At 42.4% G+C, this 17954-nt stretch overlaps 1 protein-coding gene across 6 annotated transcripts in view; it reads left to right on the top strand.

Annotated features, from left to right (window-relative positions):
• The window catches only part of Ewsr1 (EWS RNA binding protein 1), a 30629-nt gene extending 13942 nt beyond the window's left edge, over window positions 1-16687 (top strand). For 2 of the 6 annotated variants that reach the window (XM_005366162.3, XM_005366160.3), the window contains 12 exons: window positions 1170-1337; window positions 3416-3627; window positions 4599-4779; window positions 7486-7520; window positions 8053-8085; window positions 8483-8601; window positions 13380-13509; window positions 14598-14720; window positions 15285-15447; window positions 15684-15781; window positions 15930-16182; window positions 16304-16687. In XM_005366162.3, coding sequence (XP_005366219.1) covers window positions 1170-1337; window positions 3416-3627; window positions 4599-4779; window positions 7486-7520; window positions 8053-8085; window positions 8483-8601; window positions 13380-13509; window positions 14598-14720; window positions 15285-15447; window positions 15684-15781; window positions 15930-16182; window positions 16304-16343 — 1555 coding nt within the window. In that variant the 3' untranslated portion in view covers window positions 16344-16687. Of the gene's footprint in view, window positions 1-1169; window positions 1338-3415; window positions 3628-4598; window positions 4784-6323; window positions 6415-7482; window positions 7521-8052; window positions 8086-8482; window positions 8602-13379; window positions 13510-14597; window positions 14721-15284; window positions 15448-15683; window positions 15782-15929; window positions 16183-16303 lie in introns of those variants that run through there. The other 4 variants (XM_005366161.3, XM_013353371.2, XM_005366164.3 and 1 more) reach the window with 3 other exon arrangements.
• The last annotated feature ends 1267 nt before the right edge of the window (window positions 16688-17954 follow it).

Here is a 17954-nt window from a genome sequence, read left to right as displayed (position 1 = left end):
ACACTCGTGAAATTACTTCTAAAATGCACAGTGAGTAATCAGAGCCACTCGTAGTTGATATCCAATAGACAGCCTGTACAGTAGGTATATATTTAACCAGCTGGTCCCTAGAAGGTCCCATTGCAATTGACTTAGGTATTACAGAATTTTATCAGATATGCAACGTCCCATGTGATGCTCTCATGCAGTGATTTGTATATCCAAGCCACAATGGAATATACTACTTGTGTATTAGTTGGGTTTTGATAGATCGTTGTTTTGTGTCCCACCCCCAAGCTAAGTTTTCTTTAAGAATAACTAGCTGTCTCTTGATCAACAGTTGTTATCCCTTTCTCACTGGAAAGAGGAACCTTATAACTTTATAACCCATTTCATCTCAGTGAAGAAACCACTGAGATGAAATGGGAACTTTTACATCTTCCCTGGTCCACCTGCTGATTTGGGCTCTGCTTGAGATAGCTACTGCCTCAGTGTAAACTACTGGGGCCTTGAGGAATTGGGGGTCCTGAGTTTGTTAATCTGAGCATGGCATGGGAGGTGCATCCCTGTCTTGTAGAGACTGCTGTGGAAGGTTAAGTGAGTTTACAGCAGCCCAAGTTAGAAAGTGTTTTTTCTGATCTGTTTCTAGTAAATAAGTGGCTCAAACCCACAGATACTGTATGTATGATGCTGTGACCTTACAAATTAAACTTCAGTTTATATTGTTCAAATTTCTTATCTTCAGAAGTTCACTTTAAAAAAGAAAAGTGTTTTCTTCTTTCCTCCCTCCATTACTTACTCAATATAACATGATGAAAGTCCCTAAGTAACTACTAATACTACAAATGGAATGAAGTCCAGCCGGGTGTAGTGGCACACACCTTTAATCCCAGCACTTGGGAGCAGAGGGAGGTGGATCTCTTGAGTTCCAGGATAACCTGGTCTACACAGAGAAACCTGTATTGAAAAACAAATAGTCCCCCACCCCCAAAAGGTACAAAACAAATGAAGTACACTGTTCACTTCCCTTAGTGTTCTCTTCCAGGAAATACTGATGGACTGATAGTGGGTTTATTTTCTTTTTTCAAGCTTGGTCTTTATGTTTCCTATTGCTCACAGAACTGTAGGGTTCTTAACCTGGGGCTTGGGGTCATTGAAACTAAGTCTGACTATTTTATTTCTCCTTTTAGACCACAGGATGGTAACAAGCCCGCTGAGACTAGTCAACCTCAATCTAGCACAGGGGGTTATAACCAGCCCAGCCTAGGGTATGGACAGAGTAATTACAGATATCCCCAAGCACCTGGGAGCTACCCCATGCAGCCAGTCACCGCACCTCCATCCTATCCTCCTACCAGGTCAGTCTCTCCTTTATGACAAGTAAATAACATAACAAGACAGGTATTTCTTTTCAGGTTGTTAACCACCTAGCATTGGCTTCCTTAGGTAAGATTTGTTTTCTGACTCTCTGATAATTCTTGACTGCATAATAGTTAATATTCATACCTCAGTTTTGGGTTCCTATAGTCTTGTCTGGGATCTATCTTAATAACTATTCTCTAAATACTAACCAAAAACTTATTTTTGCTCTTGCAATTTACTTAGAAGTGTGAGAAACAGAAATGTTTGAAACGATCTTCATAGAACCATAGAAACTGTCTTCTCAAATACAGTCACCATGGGTAAAGTAGGGACAATCCTTCCCTCCCCACTACCCATTGCAGTGCTGGGGAGAGAATCCAGGGTCTTGTTCACTGCTGAACTACCTTTGAACTACTCCAGCTCAAGCTCTGTTATCCTTCATATTCTGTATTAAATTAACTACCGTAGCTACACTGTCCAATTTTGGTTTCTTTAAAATAAGGAAAACTTGAAGTTTTCTGACGTATATCTCATTTGAAGTAAGCGTCCGATGAATTGGCAGAATTGAGTCTTTAAAAGTTAATTTGCTAAAATAGTTCCTGATCATCTATTTCATAGGTTAACACATTGAATACAACAAGGACCAGAAGTGGGCAGGGTTTCTTGTTATTAAGATTGATTTATTTATTATGTATACAGTGTTCTGCCCTAAGAGGGCACCAGATTTCGTTACATACATATGGTGTAAGCCACCATGTGGTTTGCTGGGAATTGAACTCAGGACCTCTAGAAGAGCAACCAGTTCTGAGCCATCTCTCCAGTCGGTCCAATGGGCAGGGTGTATAACTCTTCTTAGAAAGGAGGCCCATACCTGTCAATGTTAAAAACAGTTGCTCTGGAAAGTTGAACTGGTGTGCGTAGATGTGCATTTTAACAGCTGTGGAAAGGTGTAACAAATGCGCATATTTATGCTTCATTAAGCATTGGGTTTTTTGTTTCTTTTTTCTTTCTAGACAGCATTTCTCTCTGTTGCCTTGGCTTTTCAGGAATTTGCTCTGTAGATCAGGCTGGCCTCAAACTCAGATCTGCCTGTCTCTCCGGTGCTAGAATTAAGGGTGTATCATCACTAAGTCTGGCTTTGGAGAGCTTTTAAGGGTTTGGGGGGTGTGTGGGTGTGGGTGTGTGTGGGTGTGGGTGTGTGTGGGTGTGTGTGGGTGTGTGTTTTGGTTGGTTGGTTGGTTGGTTCTGGAACAGGTTTGTGCCCCTACTGCCCAGCTAAGTTTTGTTTTATTTTTAATAGTATGTATAGATACATAGATTACTTGCTGGGTAGTTTCACAGAGACTTTGATACAACAACCTAAGGTTTATTCCTAGACTTCTAAGGATGTTTAAAAGATTGAAACTACAACAAAGCAATTTTGAGTCTGAAGGAAAAACTGGCATTTTAGGAGTGGCATACACACATGTTCACACTGTACCATAAAACCGTGACTCAGAACATCATAGTCACCACTCAGCTTATTAGATGACTGGAGTAGAAAACTCTTGCCTAGTGTATGAGGCTCTAGTTTGGAGGCTTGGTGCTACAAAAAGAAAGGAAGGCGTTCTTGGAACCGAATACCTCACTTGAGTCTTTGTCCTTACTTTCAGTGTCATTTTTCACTGCATTAGTTGTTTCTAAGGGCACATACACAACATATTCTGCCCATCTGAACTCCTGCATTTGCCTTAAATGTAGTTCAAAATAAATATTGTTTTAAATGGGAGCTCTAATCTGCAGCTCAGAACATACATGAGTTGTTTCTCTCTTCCATTTAAAGCTTTGTTATTATAAATACAAAAAATGTTGCCTTGGCCAGATACAGTGAAGCATATCAGCACTCGTGAAGTTAAGGCAGAAACGTTGTGTGTAGGTGGAAGAATAATAGCCTGGGCTACGCATATCGTGAGACTCATGACAATGAAAAAAGTAACTATTAGGATACCCATAAATGTCTTGTATTTGGAGTCTTGGGGAAAATAACATGCCTTTTTTTTTCCTTTCTGAAAACTTTTTTCTTTCTTTCTTTCAGCTACTCCTCTTCACAACCAACTAGTTACGATCAGAGCAGTTACTCTCAGCAGAACACCTATGGGCAACCGAGCAGCTATGGACAGCAGAGCAGCTATGGTCAACAAAGCAGCTATGGGCAGCAGCCTCCCACTAGTTACCCCCCTCAGACTGGATCCTACAGCCAGGCTCCAAGTCAATATAGCCAACAGAGCAGCAGCTACGGGCAGCAGAGTGAGTTACTAAGAAAGAGAAATAAATATGAGTGTTTGTGCGTGGAGTTTCTGAAAATGGGGGCTGTTTGTTACCACTGTTTGCTTCTGGAGTCAAGGGTATGAGTATGAGGCACAACAATCCTGGAGAATAGTCTGGGTGCCCCAGTAGGATTCAGTCAACAGGGTGGGCTGTCTCAGCGAGTAGGGCTGGCATTCTTTAGGACCTGCCCCGAATCATTAAGAGCGGAAAGGTAGCTGTAGAGGGCTACTGGGGTTTCTGATAGCCAAGTAAAATCTGTATATTTTGATTTTTGTGTGAATCCCTAAAGCAGAGGAACAGAGTCCTTACTGTAGTTCGGAGGAATTTTTAAAACTTTAGGATATGAGTGGGGTGGAACTGATTTGTTTTGTTTTGTTTTCTGCTGGGGTTTAAGCCCAGGATCTTAAAAACAAGTTCTACCATGGAGTCCCTGTGCTTATACTTATATTTGGAGAAGTAACTAAAACCTAAAAGTATCTCTATTAACTATTTGATTTCTGCCTCACTTGTTGCTTTTTTTGGCTTTATTTTATTTTAGGGGACAGGGATTTTCTGGGTAGCCCTGGCTGTCCCTTTTGTTTCATCTTTGCTTTTTTGACTGGAATGACTAAGGGTCCTTGCTATATAACTCAGAGTCCTAGAAAACCCGGTTCTACTTTTGTTTCTGGAGGGTAGTGCAAAGAAACTACTTTTGGAGACCCAAACCTGTGAATGTGTTTTTTTTTTCCAAGACACCTTTTCCCTTTGGAAGTGTTTATTATAGCCTGGCTGTACAAGAATGTGTTGGCCATGTTGAGTCAATAGTTCTTTAAGGGAGCCTTCTGGTAGAAGTACTTCCAGTGTAGTACATATACAGTTGCTTACAATTGAGGGGATCATGATTCCAAGAGAAAGGATGTCAGACAGTGGTATAAATGTCCGTGACTTACAGATGTGACTCTTTTCCTCAGGTTCATTCCGACAGGACCACCCCAGTAGCATGGGTGTTTATGGGCAGGAGTCTGGAGGATTTTCCGGACCAGGAGAGAACCGGAGCATGAGTGGCCCTGATAACCGGGGCAGGGGAAGAGGGGGATTTGATCGTGGAGGCATGAGCAGAGGTGGGCGGGGAGGAGGACGCGGTGGAATGGGGTAAGAGCAAACCTTTTCTCCTTTTACCTAATTTTGCTTCATCCATAGGATTTTCAATGGGAAGAAGGGACTGAAAGACATAAGAAATTTATTCCACATTTCCATGGACAATCTGTTGAGGTCAAGCTATCTTCTAAAACATGGAAATGTCATTTAAGTGGCAGTTTGCTTTTTTTTCCCTGCCAGTAACCTTTGTTGGGTTGGGGTGAACAAATAATGGCTTTGAAACTAGAGCTTTCAGTCCCCTTCATGGTGTTGAGAGGTGAGAACCTCTTCGGGTAATAGATTTGGGATGGAACACACACAACCATCTAACAACCTAGGTTTTAACTAGTGAACTTTGAATGGTTGTCTTAAAATATTTGGTGTATGTACTGCAGAAAAAGGATGCAGCTGTTTTCCAGTGTTTGTACCCAGAATTGTTGAACATGATGAAGACTGGCCCCGTAACTCTTAAACCATGGCCTGAGTTGGAGCACAGAACAATCTAATAACTTTTTTACAGAGTAATGTGTATGAGTGTAGCATCGCTCCCTATTGGAGATTTTAAAAGTCTAAATTGGTTTGACCATTGTGATTGATGCCACGATCTGGTTTAGAAAACTGTTTAGATCATAACGTGACCCTGCTGCCTCTGCCTTCCCTTCCCTCCCTCCTTCCATCCCTCGTTCCTTTCTGGTGTCTATACTTTGATGAAGGTGAGGTATGATGTTAGTGATTAACATAATCCAGATTTAGTTATGTGTGTGTTCTGTCCCTATATAAACTAGTGAAAAAGTTATGCAGAATGTTGTAGTGAGTATAAATTTGATTGGGGTAACTTCAAAAAAAGCTAGCAATTCTTTTTTATAGAAACAAACTTCAAAACGATGAATTTGACCTATTCACGTACTAGCAAATTTCTATACTGCTGAAAGATAGTTAATGTTTCGTTTAATTCTGCATAACTTTAATAAAGTCTTAAGTGAAATCTTTATTGGAAAAAGCTATTTCATAACATGCAAATTTTTATGAATAATTTGACAAAGTAAAAATTGGTCTTCTGATTTGGATATCATTCCATTATAAAGGTTTCACGTCTTTATGGATGTTTTAAAATAGACATAGACACTTGAAATTACTATCATCACGTCTCAAATCACCTAGAATTCTTAGTATTTTTCAATTGCAAAAGCAATTTGAAGTTTATTCATCTTAATACTCCAGAAGTAATGACTCTACTGACTCTGTTAGACTACTATTAGAGGGGCCCATCTTTCTGGATATGAGAAGTCTCTCCTGGAGCCATAGAAGAGACCATGGTCTACCCCATAGGTTTTTAACAGACTGTGAAGCAGTCTGTTGGATCCTGTGAGGACAGGACATGGGGCAGTTCTCTTTCCCTTTTTTTATTGTGGTGTGGTGATGGTTTTCAGTGTCTGCTCCAGGTAAGGCGCTCAATGTTGTTAACATGCCCTTTTTCATTGCCTCAGTATTTTGATATTTTCATTGGCTGTTAAACGTGGAAACTTTTTAACATGCTTTGTCGCATTTATATGCTACAGGTTACAAAGTGAGAGCCTTGTATACACTTCAATACTTAAAAAGTACCCGTACTCAGTACTCAGCCGGCAGCATAATGAAAAGTGGGACTAGACACGGTGTCCATATGGAGAGGAAAAATATACATAGAATATTTTAAACAAAATGTATTCATTGTATAAATGGAATCCTTCTGTAACTTTGGTAACTGCATACTTGTTGTTTGGTAATGAACCAGAGGAGGTATAATACTCTAGAATTGTGTAACATTAAAGTGTAAACTTTGTGTTTGAAGAGAGAGAACATTTTATGGTGTGTACTTTTAAAAGAGAAGCAAAGCTGCATGCAACAGCTTGAAATTAATTGTATATTTAGGTATTAAAGGTGCAATACTGGTTAAGAAAACGTCAGGTCTTCCCACTGGGGAGCTACCTTTTTTAATTTTAGAAAATGCTGCCTTCTCCTCTCCCCAAAAAACCCGACAACTCATCTTCCCTTTCCTCTCTGTATTATAGTGTATATATTGCCATAGTCTTCTTAACTGTTATGTCTATAAAGTTGCACCCCCAGTCCGCTGAGCCTTGGTATTTGTTGTAAATTCTCCTTTCACAGTAACTGTTGAATCCATTAGGGCCCTGGACTGCATGGCTTTATGCTGAAGATTGGCTGGATGCGTCCTCTGATGTGTGTTGTAGACATTTAATGTGGTTGTCTCCTGCTCTATTATACTGTTACTTGTTAGGAAGCCTAGGGCCTCATTTGGCTCTCCCTTGGGAGAGGTTGAGGGTGCACCTTTATGAACGTGGAAAGGTTCATCACAGCAATTGTCTCCGCCTTCACAGATCTATACCAAGCTCTCTGGTGTTTCAGCTGATGGGGTGGGTGTTTGGGTCTAGGGTTTTTTTTTTCCTTCCTTAATTTGCCAAGTATTGCACTATTAATACCAGCCCCTGACATGAAAGAAATCAGCCACACTGGTGTGTCCAATCAAACAAGCAAGGTTGTATATTAAGGAAATTTGAGCGAGCTGCCCTGAAGAAAGGCATAGTGACAAGATGAGAGAGATGCATTGTTTGGAGATGTGTTTAGCCAGTGCCCTTCTTCCCCACGAGCCCCCGCAAGGCTCAGAGCGGTACTGGCTTTTAAAGGGAAAGGCCTTCATTTCTTCGTTTATCCCCCCAGCAGCGCTGGAGAGCGAGGTGGCTTCAATAAGCCTGGTGGTAAGTTTTTGAGTATTACCATGGATAGTGTTTAAAAAAAAAATACAGTCAGTTTTTAGAAAACTATAATTTTTACTAGTTTCATAAGTGGTTTAAAAATGATCTATACAAAAGAGACTAATGGGTACTGCCGGCATTGTCTTAGGGGTTATAAGGTTAACCTATGGTTACAAAACAAAGGGTAACTTGAAGTATTGAGCAACTGCTTCTATAATATGGGGGAGAGTACAGCTTTAATTTGGTTTATGTGGAGGAAAGGTTTTGGCTTTAATTTAACACTAATTTGGCACATAAAGCATTAAGAGTGTATTTGGTTAATGGTTTAGAAACAAACGAGCAAAGGAAAAAGAAACCCTAGCAAACTTCACAAACGCTAAAGGGGCACTGCTCCATTTTAGCAGTGCGGGTCATTTTGAATTAATGAGTCCCCCATCAAATGGTGGTGTAGTAGATAGCTGTGTGTGTTTGTAAGATTTGTAGCTTGCAAGGCTTGCACTAATAATATCTTATATGATCTTTTCCTGGTTGGCAGGACCCATGGATGAAGGACCAGATCTTGATCTAGGTAACTTTGAATTCTTGAACTTTGTGCTGTTTTTAGTAAATGCCATAGAAATAAGAGTTCAGCAACCTTGCCAAAAAAAAAGACAGAGAGAGAGAGAGAGAATTCAGTAGCCTTGTAGACTGATGCCATTCTTGGCAAAGACAGACAACTTAGGGCTTCCTTTTACAATTGTTTTAAAGTAACCAAAAATTTCCATCTTACTGTCAGTATGATTGGTAGTTCTCTTGCTTTTGTTATGAATATTGTTTGATAATAATGTTCAGTTGCTTAAGAAGTCCCTATTCTTAGCTCCTGATGGGGTGAGTTTGAAAAAAGAGAATTAGCAGTTTGAGGTCAGCTTATCTCCCCACTATTAATACAGGACGATAATTCTACTTTATCTTATTTTCTCTGAAAGGCCTTCCTATAGATCCTGATGAAGATTCAGACAACAGTGCAATTTATGTGCAAGGTTTAAATGACAATGTGACTCTGGATGATCTGGCAGACTTCTTTAAGCAATGTGGGGTTGTCAAGGTAAATGGCTAGTGATCAAGTGATCCAGCAGAAATTGAGCCAGCAAGACATGTTTGAAATAGCAAAACCATGCCAAGAATTGTTGATGAAGTTCCCTGATTCTTTTGTCGATAGATAGGTACCTTGTAGTTTACTCCTTAAAACACTGTGTGGTTTAAGACCCTGTGTTAAGGCCTGAGAGCTATAGCCCAGTGATGGAACACTTGCCTGATGTACATAATATAATGCACACGGCCCTTAAGGCTACAAAAATAAATAGCTTCTTCTCCTGGTAGCTTGGTTTCTGTTGGAGGGGGGATGTTGTTATTATTGTCGTCTTTTTTCTTCCCCCCACCCCCCCCCACACATAAGTTCTCTCTTATTACAGGATAGCCTGATCTTTCTGCCTCCACCTTCCAAGTGCCAGGTTTACAGTCTGGTACTACTGCACCAACTTTAGCCAGTTTTTATAAATGAAAAATGCTAAGCAACTGTTGGTTCTTTTATTAAATCTGCTGTTTTGTTGTTTGTTTTTTAATTTAAAGATAAACTTGTCATTTTCTGTTAAGGAAAAAATAAACATAGGTTTTTCTTAATATTCCCTGAATAGTTAATTACTTGAAGACATGGTTTCAAATTATTAATTGTTCAAATGCTTATACAAACACTAGGAATAAATTGTGTAATACCTAAGGCATTTAAATGCTTACAGATTTTTTTTCAATAAGAATTGAAGGTTTGCTAGGATGGCTGAGTTCAAGGCAAGTCTGGAGTGCTCAGAAAAACCCAGTCGCAGAGGGAATTTAACAACAACAACAAAAACAAACAATTAGAATTTTATGAATTTTGTTTTAAGGCAGAGTCTCACTATGAAGCTCCAGCTGGCCTGGAACTCACAGAGTGCCACATGCTTCTCCCTTCCTAGTACTGGGATTAAAGGTGTGTACCACACACCTGATTTAGCTATATTCTCTAATTACCTGGCATATAACAATTGAGTTCATCCTTAGACTTAAATTTTATTTTCTTCTCTAAAATATGTAGTTTCAATAATGTTTTATTTCACATTCCTATTAAGCAGCCAAATTCTGAAAATACAATACACTAGTAAATTAGGGCAAGTGTGTGTTCCCGTCCCCACCCCCATACACACACAACAGGGTCTCTCTGTGTAACAGCCCTGGCAATCCCGGAACTTACTCTGAAGAGTAGTAGGCAGGCTGGCCTCAGACTCACAGAGATCAGTCTGCTTCTGCCTCCTGAGTGCTGGGATTAAATGTGTGAGCCAGTGCTGCCTAGCTATGGTGACATAGCTTTAATCCCAGCTCTCTGGAGGCAAAGACAGGTAGGTTTCTATGAGTTCAAGACCAGCCTGTTCTGCATAGTGAGACCCTATCTCAAAAATAACAGCAGCAAAAAGATTGACTTCTTATTTTATAAGTGTTTTGTCTGTGTGTACACTGTGTGCATGTCTGGTACTCTCAGAGGAAAGAAGAAAGGTGACATATCCCTGGAACTGGAATTACAGTTATGAGCTGTGATGTGGGTGCTGGGAATTGAACCCAACTGTTCTAAAAAAGAGCAGCCGGTGCTCTTAACTAATAAACCAACTCTAGCCCTATATAGATTGAGTGCTAATCCTTGTCTGTTGGAAGTACCTTCTTTCAGCCTTTATCTTCTTGTTCATGTACTTGTATTCTTTTGGTGACTAGAAGTTCTTTATAGGTTGCTTTGATTTTTGTTGGTTGGTTGGTTGGTTGGTTGGTTGGTTGGTTGGTTGGTTGGTTGGTTGGTTGGTTGGTTGGTTTTTCAAGACAAGGTTTCTGTGTGTAATAGTCCTAACTGCCCCAGAACTAACTTTTGTAGATCAGGCTGACCTGGAACTCACAGATCCACCTGCCTTCGCCTCCTGAGTGCTGGGAATAAAGGCGTGTGCCACTAACTCCCTGGCGCCATGGCTTGTTTTTTTGTTTTTTAAAGATGGATGGCATGAAGCTGGCCATGTAAACTAGGCTGATAATCCTGCCTGTTTCTTCCCCAGAACTAGGATTAAAAGCACATTGCTACCACACCTGGCTGGACTAGAAGTTCTTGGTTTAAATATTGTTAGCTATCAGATCTGCTCTTTGTTGACTTCTTTTCCTTTTTCCTGTTTACGGGCCCTTGTGACATCTTACTGAAAGGTTTACCCATATGTAACTATTGGCTGACTGGTGCACTTGGTTGATTTGTCTGACGCTTTGTTCTGAGTCTCCATAGCCAGGAAAATAGGTTCTTCTGTATTGTCTGTTTTTACAGTTGAGATCCATATGTTTGTGTAAATGTGGGAGTATATATACACTATCCACAGAATATCTCTAGAGGTCAGTCAGAGGTCAATTTGAGGGTCATGTCTCTCCTTCCCCTTTGTGGGATGCAAGGATTGGTACATGTGTCAGTTGTCTGATCAGCCCTCTTTGCACAGTTGCTGTCCAGTCTGCAGTACAGGTTTAACCCCATCTATAACATCTCTGAGTATTTGTCTCTGAATTGCATGCATGTAGATGCGCCCAAGAAGGCTAGAAGAGGGTATCTTTGAAACTAGAGCTACCAGCCATTGCAAAGTCTGGCATCAGTATTGTAAATTGAACACAGGTCCTTTGCAAGAATACTCCATGTTCTCTATGTTTATGCATACACAGACATTCACCATATGCTGTTATATTTTCTGTTGTCCTATCTACTCTGGGCAAAAGTGAAAGTCCAAATTCTGTGCTTATATTTTATGTTTGAGATGTTGATTATTAGCCAGGTGTGGTGACATATACTTCTAACCCCAGCACTCCACAGGCAGGGGGCAGACCAACCTCCGAGTTGACACCAGCTATGGCTTCACAGGGAGATCCTGGGGGATAGGAGGTCTGTTGATTACTTCTGTTTAGTTTGTTGTATTTAAAAGTGCATCTCAATGTGTATATGGAGATAAAAGGATGACTTGTAAATCAATGAGTTCTCTACCATGTTAGAGATCAACTCAGGTTGACTTGGCAATATGCACCTTTACCTGCTGAGCCAGCTTGTCCGTCCCTGTGTGGTGGTTGGTTGGTTGGTTGGTTGGTTGGTTGGTTGGTTGGTTGGTTGGTTGGTTGGTTGGTTTTTCAGGACAGGGTTAGCTGTCCTGAAACTCACTCTGTAGACCAGGCTAGCCTTGAACTCAAACTCAGAGAGAACTGCCTGCCTCTGCCTCCTGATTAAAGGTGTACTCTAGCACCACCCAGCCAACTGTTTGGGGCGGGGCTGTATGGAGACAGACTGATAGATACATGCGTGTATACATGCACATAGAGTTCTAGTATTAATTGGGTTAATAATTAACTCTGGTTAAGTCAGTAATTTGCCATCGGTTTTGTGGGACTGGAGAGATTGCTTAGGAGTCAAGAGCACTGGTTCCTTTTCCAGAGGACCTAGGTTCAGTTCTCAGCACCCACATGACAGCTCACAGTTGTCTGTAACTCCAGTCTCAAGGGGTCCAGCACATAAATAGTATGCTGACATTCACAGGGGAATGCTCATTCATTTTGGGCTGGGTAGATAGGTGATTTAACAGTTAAAGAGCATTTGCTGTCTTTCCCAAGTCCCAACACTCACAACCCTATGTAGCTGCAGTTCCAGGGGATCTGACATCCTCTTCTGGATTCTGTGATTATTTGCATACATGAGATATGCGTGCATACATGTAGGCACTCCGGGATATAAAGTCTTTTTAAAATGACGTTTTGTTTATATGACTTTTGCTACATTCTTTCCTATGTTTTTTAAAAATGGTATTGATTGCCAGGAGTGGCCTCTTGGGAGGCCAGCCTGGTCTACAGAGCAGTCCCAGGACTGCCAGGGGTAGACAGAGAAACCCTGTCACAAAAACAAAAAATGGTATTGACTGGCACATGTATAATTTTAGGATTTTTGAAACAGTGTCCCACTCCCTGTTGCCGAGTCTTACCTGGAACCAGTGGTGATCCTTCTGTCTCACCCTTCTGAGTGCTGAGATTATAGGCATGAGCAACTATCCCCAGTTTGCATCATGGCTAAGTAATGAAGAGCACTTGCTGCCTTACCATGTTCAGTTTCCAGCACGCACATGGTGAGCCACAACCATGACTTAAGTTCCAGGGGATCTGATACCCTGTGCTGGCCTCTGAAGGCTCACACATACATATAATTTTTATTTTTTATTTATTTATTTATTTATTTTTGGTTTTTCGAGACAGGGTTTCTCTGTGGTTTTGGAGCCTGTCCTGGAACTAGCTCTTGTAGACCAGGCTGGTCTCGAACTCACAGAGATCCGCCTGCCTCTGCCTCCCAAGTGCTGGGATTAAAGGCATGCGCCACCACCTCCCGGCCACATATAATTTGATTTTTAAGTCTTAATACTGTCAAAGATGGCTCAATGAGATAAAAATGTTTGGTCAGCCAGTGACAGCCCATGCCTTTAATCCCACCATGGCTATACAGAAAAACCCTGTCTAGAAAAATATCCAGCACCACCCCCCAAAAAAAGATAGAAATGCTTGTCAGCAATTTATGTGTGTGAATGTTTGGCTTGTTTTGTTTTGTTTTGTTTTGGTACAGGGTTAATCTGTGTAGTCCTGGCTGTCCAGGAACTCAGTCTGTAGATCAGGCTGGCCTTGAATTTACAGAGATCAGATCACCTATCTTTGTCTCCCGAGTGCTAGGATTAAAGGAGTACACCGCCCTGTAACTATGAACTTCTTTAAGGCTCAGGTGTTATAGTCACATCCTAATTATTGTTTTATCTGTAGATGAACAAGAGAACTGGGCAACCCATGATCCACATCTACTTGGATAAGGAGACAGGAAAGCCTAAAGGTGATGCCACAGTGTCCTATGAAGATCCGCCAACTGCCAAGGCTGCTGTGGAATGGTTTGATGGTATGATGTGCTCCTTGTTGCTCTGAATTCTTCTCACTCGGGCATATTTAGGAACTTAAAGCAGTTGTGTGTGTGTGTGATCTTCCGAGAGAGCATATACTATATTGGAAACCATTAAAATAGAGTCTAGATGCAGAAACCTTTTCTGGACCACAGTATAGGAGGAGGGAGGAATTTGAAAGCTGAAACACTAAGGTGGTGTACTACAGAAGTTGCTCATCATGTTCCTCTTCAACTGTTAAAGCACACAGACACTACCCCTCCCTGGGTCAGAATATCCCTTTAATGTGTGTTACTGCAAAGCTGCCTTGCTTAAGCTCACCTAATGTGTACAGACCCTGGGTTCGGTTTCTAGCGCCATGAGAGAGACATACACAGGAGGGAAAATGTCTTTGCCCCAATGTACATTGATTGTTTCAACAGCCAGCACCAAGTTCTGATAATTAGGCTAGGGCAGTTGCATCTTTGGGGCGGGGAATCTTCAAGACTGGGTTTCTTAGTGTAGACCAGGCTGGCCTTGAACTCAGATCCTTCTGCCTCACAAGTGCTGAGTTTTATTCCTAGGCCTTTGATGTCTTTTAAATAACATTTTCATTGTGTGGGCAAGCTGGTTTCAAATGTGGCAGTCTCTCTACCATATGCTAGGATTACAAGAGTGTGCCACATACCTTGCTTAAATAAATATCTTTAACAGCCTTTTGTTCTCTCTATTTTTTTTTCCTGGCTTATCATCTATTCCAGGCTGGCCAAAACTCCACATGCGGCTATTGATGACTTGTGCTTCCTGATCTTCCAGGCCTACTCTGCTTCCAAATACTGAAATTATAAGCATTAGCTAGCTGGCTACCATGCTCAGTCTTATACAGAGCTAGGGATTGAACCCAAACCTTTGTACGTGTTAAACAAACCCTACCAACTGTGACATGTCTCCAATCATACCAGGAAAGATCCTACAGATTTGAGAGAGCAGGTTTTTATGCTTCCGGAGGTAGACAGGTTCAGTAAGGGGGAATTTGTTGTAAAGTGTCTGCTTGAAGAGAGAAGAGTTGAAATGTGAGGATCACTGATGTTCTATTATCTTTTTCCAGGAAAAGATTTTCAAGGAAGCAAACTTAAAGTTTCTCTTGCCCGAAAGAAGCCTCCAATGAACAGCATGCGGGGTGGCATGCCACCTCGTGAGGGCAGAGGGATGCCACCACCACTTCGTGGAGGTATTAATCAGGCACTTTTAGCTACTTTTCTGTTACTTTTTAAACAGGGTTGGTTTGGGTTTTTTTTTTTTTTTCCCCCAGTAATTTTTTTTGTTTGTTTGTTTTTTGTTTTTCAAGACAGGGTTTCTCTGTGGCTTCGGAGCCTGTCCTGGAACTAGCTCTGTAGACCAGGCTGGTCTCGAACTCACAGAGATCAGCCTGCCTCTGCCTCCCGAGTGCTGGGATTAAAGGCGTGCGCCACCATCGCCCAGCCTCCCCAGTAATTTTTGCCCTTGAGAAACTTAATAGAGCAATAAATTAAGAAGAGGGTGTGTAAAGTTGATACTAGACCATTGAGCCAACATTGCATGTTTGTACTATTGTGTTAACTGGCTAGAGGGGGTGGAAGTTCCTTCCAGAGAACCTCTGCTTGGATGTCAGTTTCATTATATGAAAATGCCATAGTTGGAGGCTACATGGAATTACACAGAAAGAATAGCATTCATGGCCAGCACTCTGGGCCCCGTGGAAGAATTTCCTGTAGCAAAGTTGGAATGAAGAGGTGACTATTGACTATTGTTGCAGGTCCTGGTGGCCCAGGAGGTCCTGGAGGGCCCATGGGTCGCATGGGAGGCCGTGGAGGAGACAGAGGAGGCTTCCCCCCACGAGGACCACGGGGCTCCCGAGGGAACCCCTCTGGAGGAGGAAATGTCCAGCACCGAGCCGGAGATTGGCAGTGTCCCAATCCGTATGTACCCCCCCCCTGCAGACTGAGAGCCTGCTAGTGGTGTCACCCCATTCCCACTCGGGCAGTACTGTTGAGGGTATGGATCTGATTGAGCTGCTGGGGTACATCTCTGCCTGAGACTTTGTGCAGACCTAGTGTTTCATGCCTGGAATCCCATGATTATGGATAGAATAGTGTGGCTCTCTCTACTTTCCTCTGTTCTGTTGGTGATTTCTGCTGTGTACAACTTTATGCAGGGGCTGTGGAAACCAGAACTTTGCCTGGAGAACAGAATGCAACCAGTGTAAGGACCTCAAGCCTGAGGGCTTCCTCCCGCCACCCTTCCCACCTCCGGGTAGGTAGAGGTTTCCTGGAGCCCCTTAGCTTCCTGGTGATTGAGTAGTGTCTGCTCTAGGAGAAGGATTAGCAGATCCACCACTGTGTCCTCAGAGCCTCAGCCTCTACTCTTCTGACTGACTCTCCTGCCACTATTCCTGCCTTAGGTGGTGATCGTGGCCGAGGCGGCCCTGGTGGTATGCGGGGAGGAAGAGGTGGACTTATGGACCGTGGTGGTCCTGGAGGAATGTTCAGAGGTGGCCGAGGTGGAGACAGAGGTGGCTTCCGAGGTGGCCGTGGCATGGACCGAGGTGGCTTTGGTGGAGGAAGACGAGGTGGTCCTGGGGGTCCTCCTGGACCATTGATGGAACAGATGGGAGGAAGAAGAGGCGGACGTGGAGGACCTGGGAAAATGGATAAGTATGTGGTGGGGAGAGCACTGCCCTTGCCAGCCTCTGCTGCAGTGAGTCTCCTGGAGCACCCGGGCTCTCATAGGGCTCTGTCTTCCTCATTCTAACTAAAGCCTCCCTTTACTTTGCAGAGGCGAGCACCGTCAGGAACGTAGAGACCGGCCCTACTAGAGAGACCTGCAGAGCTGCATTGATGACCAGATTTATTTTTTAAACCAGAAAATGTTTTAAATTTATAATTCCATATTTATAATGTTGGCCACAACATTATGATTATTCCTTGTCTGTACTTTAGTATTTTCACCATTTGTGAAGAAACATTAAAACAAGTTAAATGGTAGTGTGCTGAGTTTTTTTTTCCTTTTAAAGATGGTTGTTTTAAGACTTAACAATGGGAACCCCTTGTGAGCATGCTCAGTATCATTGTGGAGAACCAAGAGGGCCTCTAATTGTAACAATGTTCATGGTTGTGATTTTTTTTTTTAAATAAAATTCCAAATGTTTATAAACTGTCATCCTTCTCAGCCTCTGTTAATGCAGTCTCCTGTTTAGTTTTTTCCAGCCCTTACTGGATGGGAACAGTTGACTTAGGGGTGTTCTTGAAGGGGTGAACCTTTGGAAACACCAGCTTCCATATCAGTCTACATTCCTGGACATCACAAACTGGGCTCCCTTTTCTCAGAGGCCAGAGCAGCTTAAGGTCATCCAAACTTTTACTCCTGCCATGCCTGGGGCAGATCCACCCTCCCCAAAACCTGATCTTGACTGGTGCCTCACCCACACCCTGCTCTTGATCACTACAGTCAAGCACCACACAGTGCCTTCAGACAGCTGTCAGATACCATGTCAAATGTCTTAACATGTTAACTCCAAACACCTGATTGGAGAGGTTAAAGAACTTAGCATTTAATCAAGTGTATTGGTGCACACTTTGGCCAGGACTCAGGAGGATAAAATACAATCATGAATTGAGGTCACAAATACTGAAGACTAGAGATGGATAGGGTTCAGTGGTGGAACACTTTGACTGGAGATGTGCCTAAACACCCAAGTAGTATAGATTGTGAATCCATAAGACCGATAGATGCCAGGAGGGAGGAAAGGAAGGACAGCAAATAGAATTTCTGAAATAGTCTTGTGGACACACATCACAGGTCTTGACAAAAGTGGGGTCATGTGGGAAGAGGCTGGGAGTAACCCTCAGTGCAATCAGAAAATTCAGGGCAGCAGTTAGCTTCCCTGCCATCCCATTCTGCCTCAGTTCTGAGGGATGTAGGGGTACCACTCAAAGGGACTGCCTTAAGCCTTTGCTTTGCTTTGTTCTGTTACAGAATACAGGAAGCTGGTCATGTTCACACAGTGAGTGCAATAAAACTGCCGTACTGTTTAGTTGAAGGCCAGCTAGGAAACATCATGGATCCTACTGCAAAACAAATAGGAAAATGGTCATGTGTTCATACCAGGAGCCATTGCCTCAAGATTATTGTCCCTCGAGGCATCCCAGAACACAACCCTTTTGTTGTTCTAGATGATTCTGCTATATGTGTAGGATCTGCAAGAAACCCAAGGCTACACAGTGGCCCTGAGCTGGCTACTTTGATCATGGTCCTCCAGTGTTCTGGTCACATCCATGAGGTCTGCATTCACTGCTGCCATGTCAGGGAATCCCAATGTTAAAGGCTGCTGTGTGGAGCAAGACCCAAACAAGCCCCAACTCAAGGGACTGGAAGAGTTGTCTTTGTTGCTCCTCCCTTCAGAAGGTTGGTAGACATCACCAAGCCA

The sequence above is a fragment of the Microtus ochrogaster genome, unplaced genomic scaffold (assembly GCF_000317375.1).
Source record: "Microtus ochrogaster isolate Prairie Vole_2 unplaced genomic scaffold, MicOch1.0 UNK6, whole genome shotgun sequence".
Taxonomy (NCBI): domain Eukaryota; kingdom Metazoa; phylum Chordata; class Mammalia; order Rodentia; family Cricetidae; genus Microtus; species Microtus ochrogaster.
The sequence above is the reverse complement of the archived record's forward strand: the minus strand, read 5'-3'. Positions and strand labels throughout refer to the sequence as shown.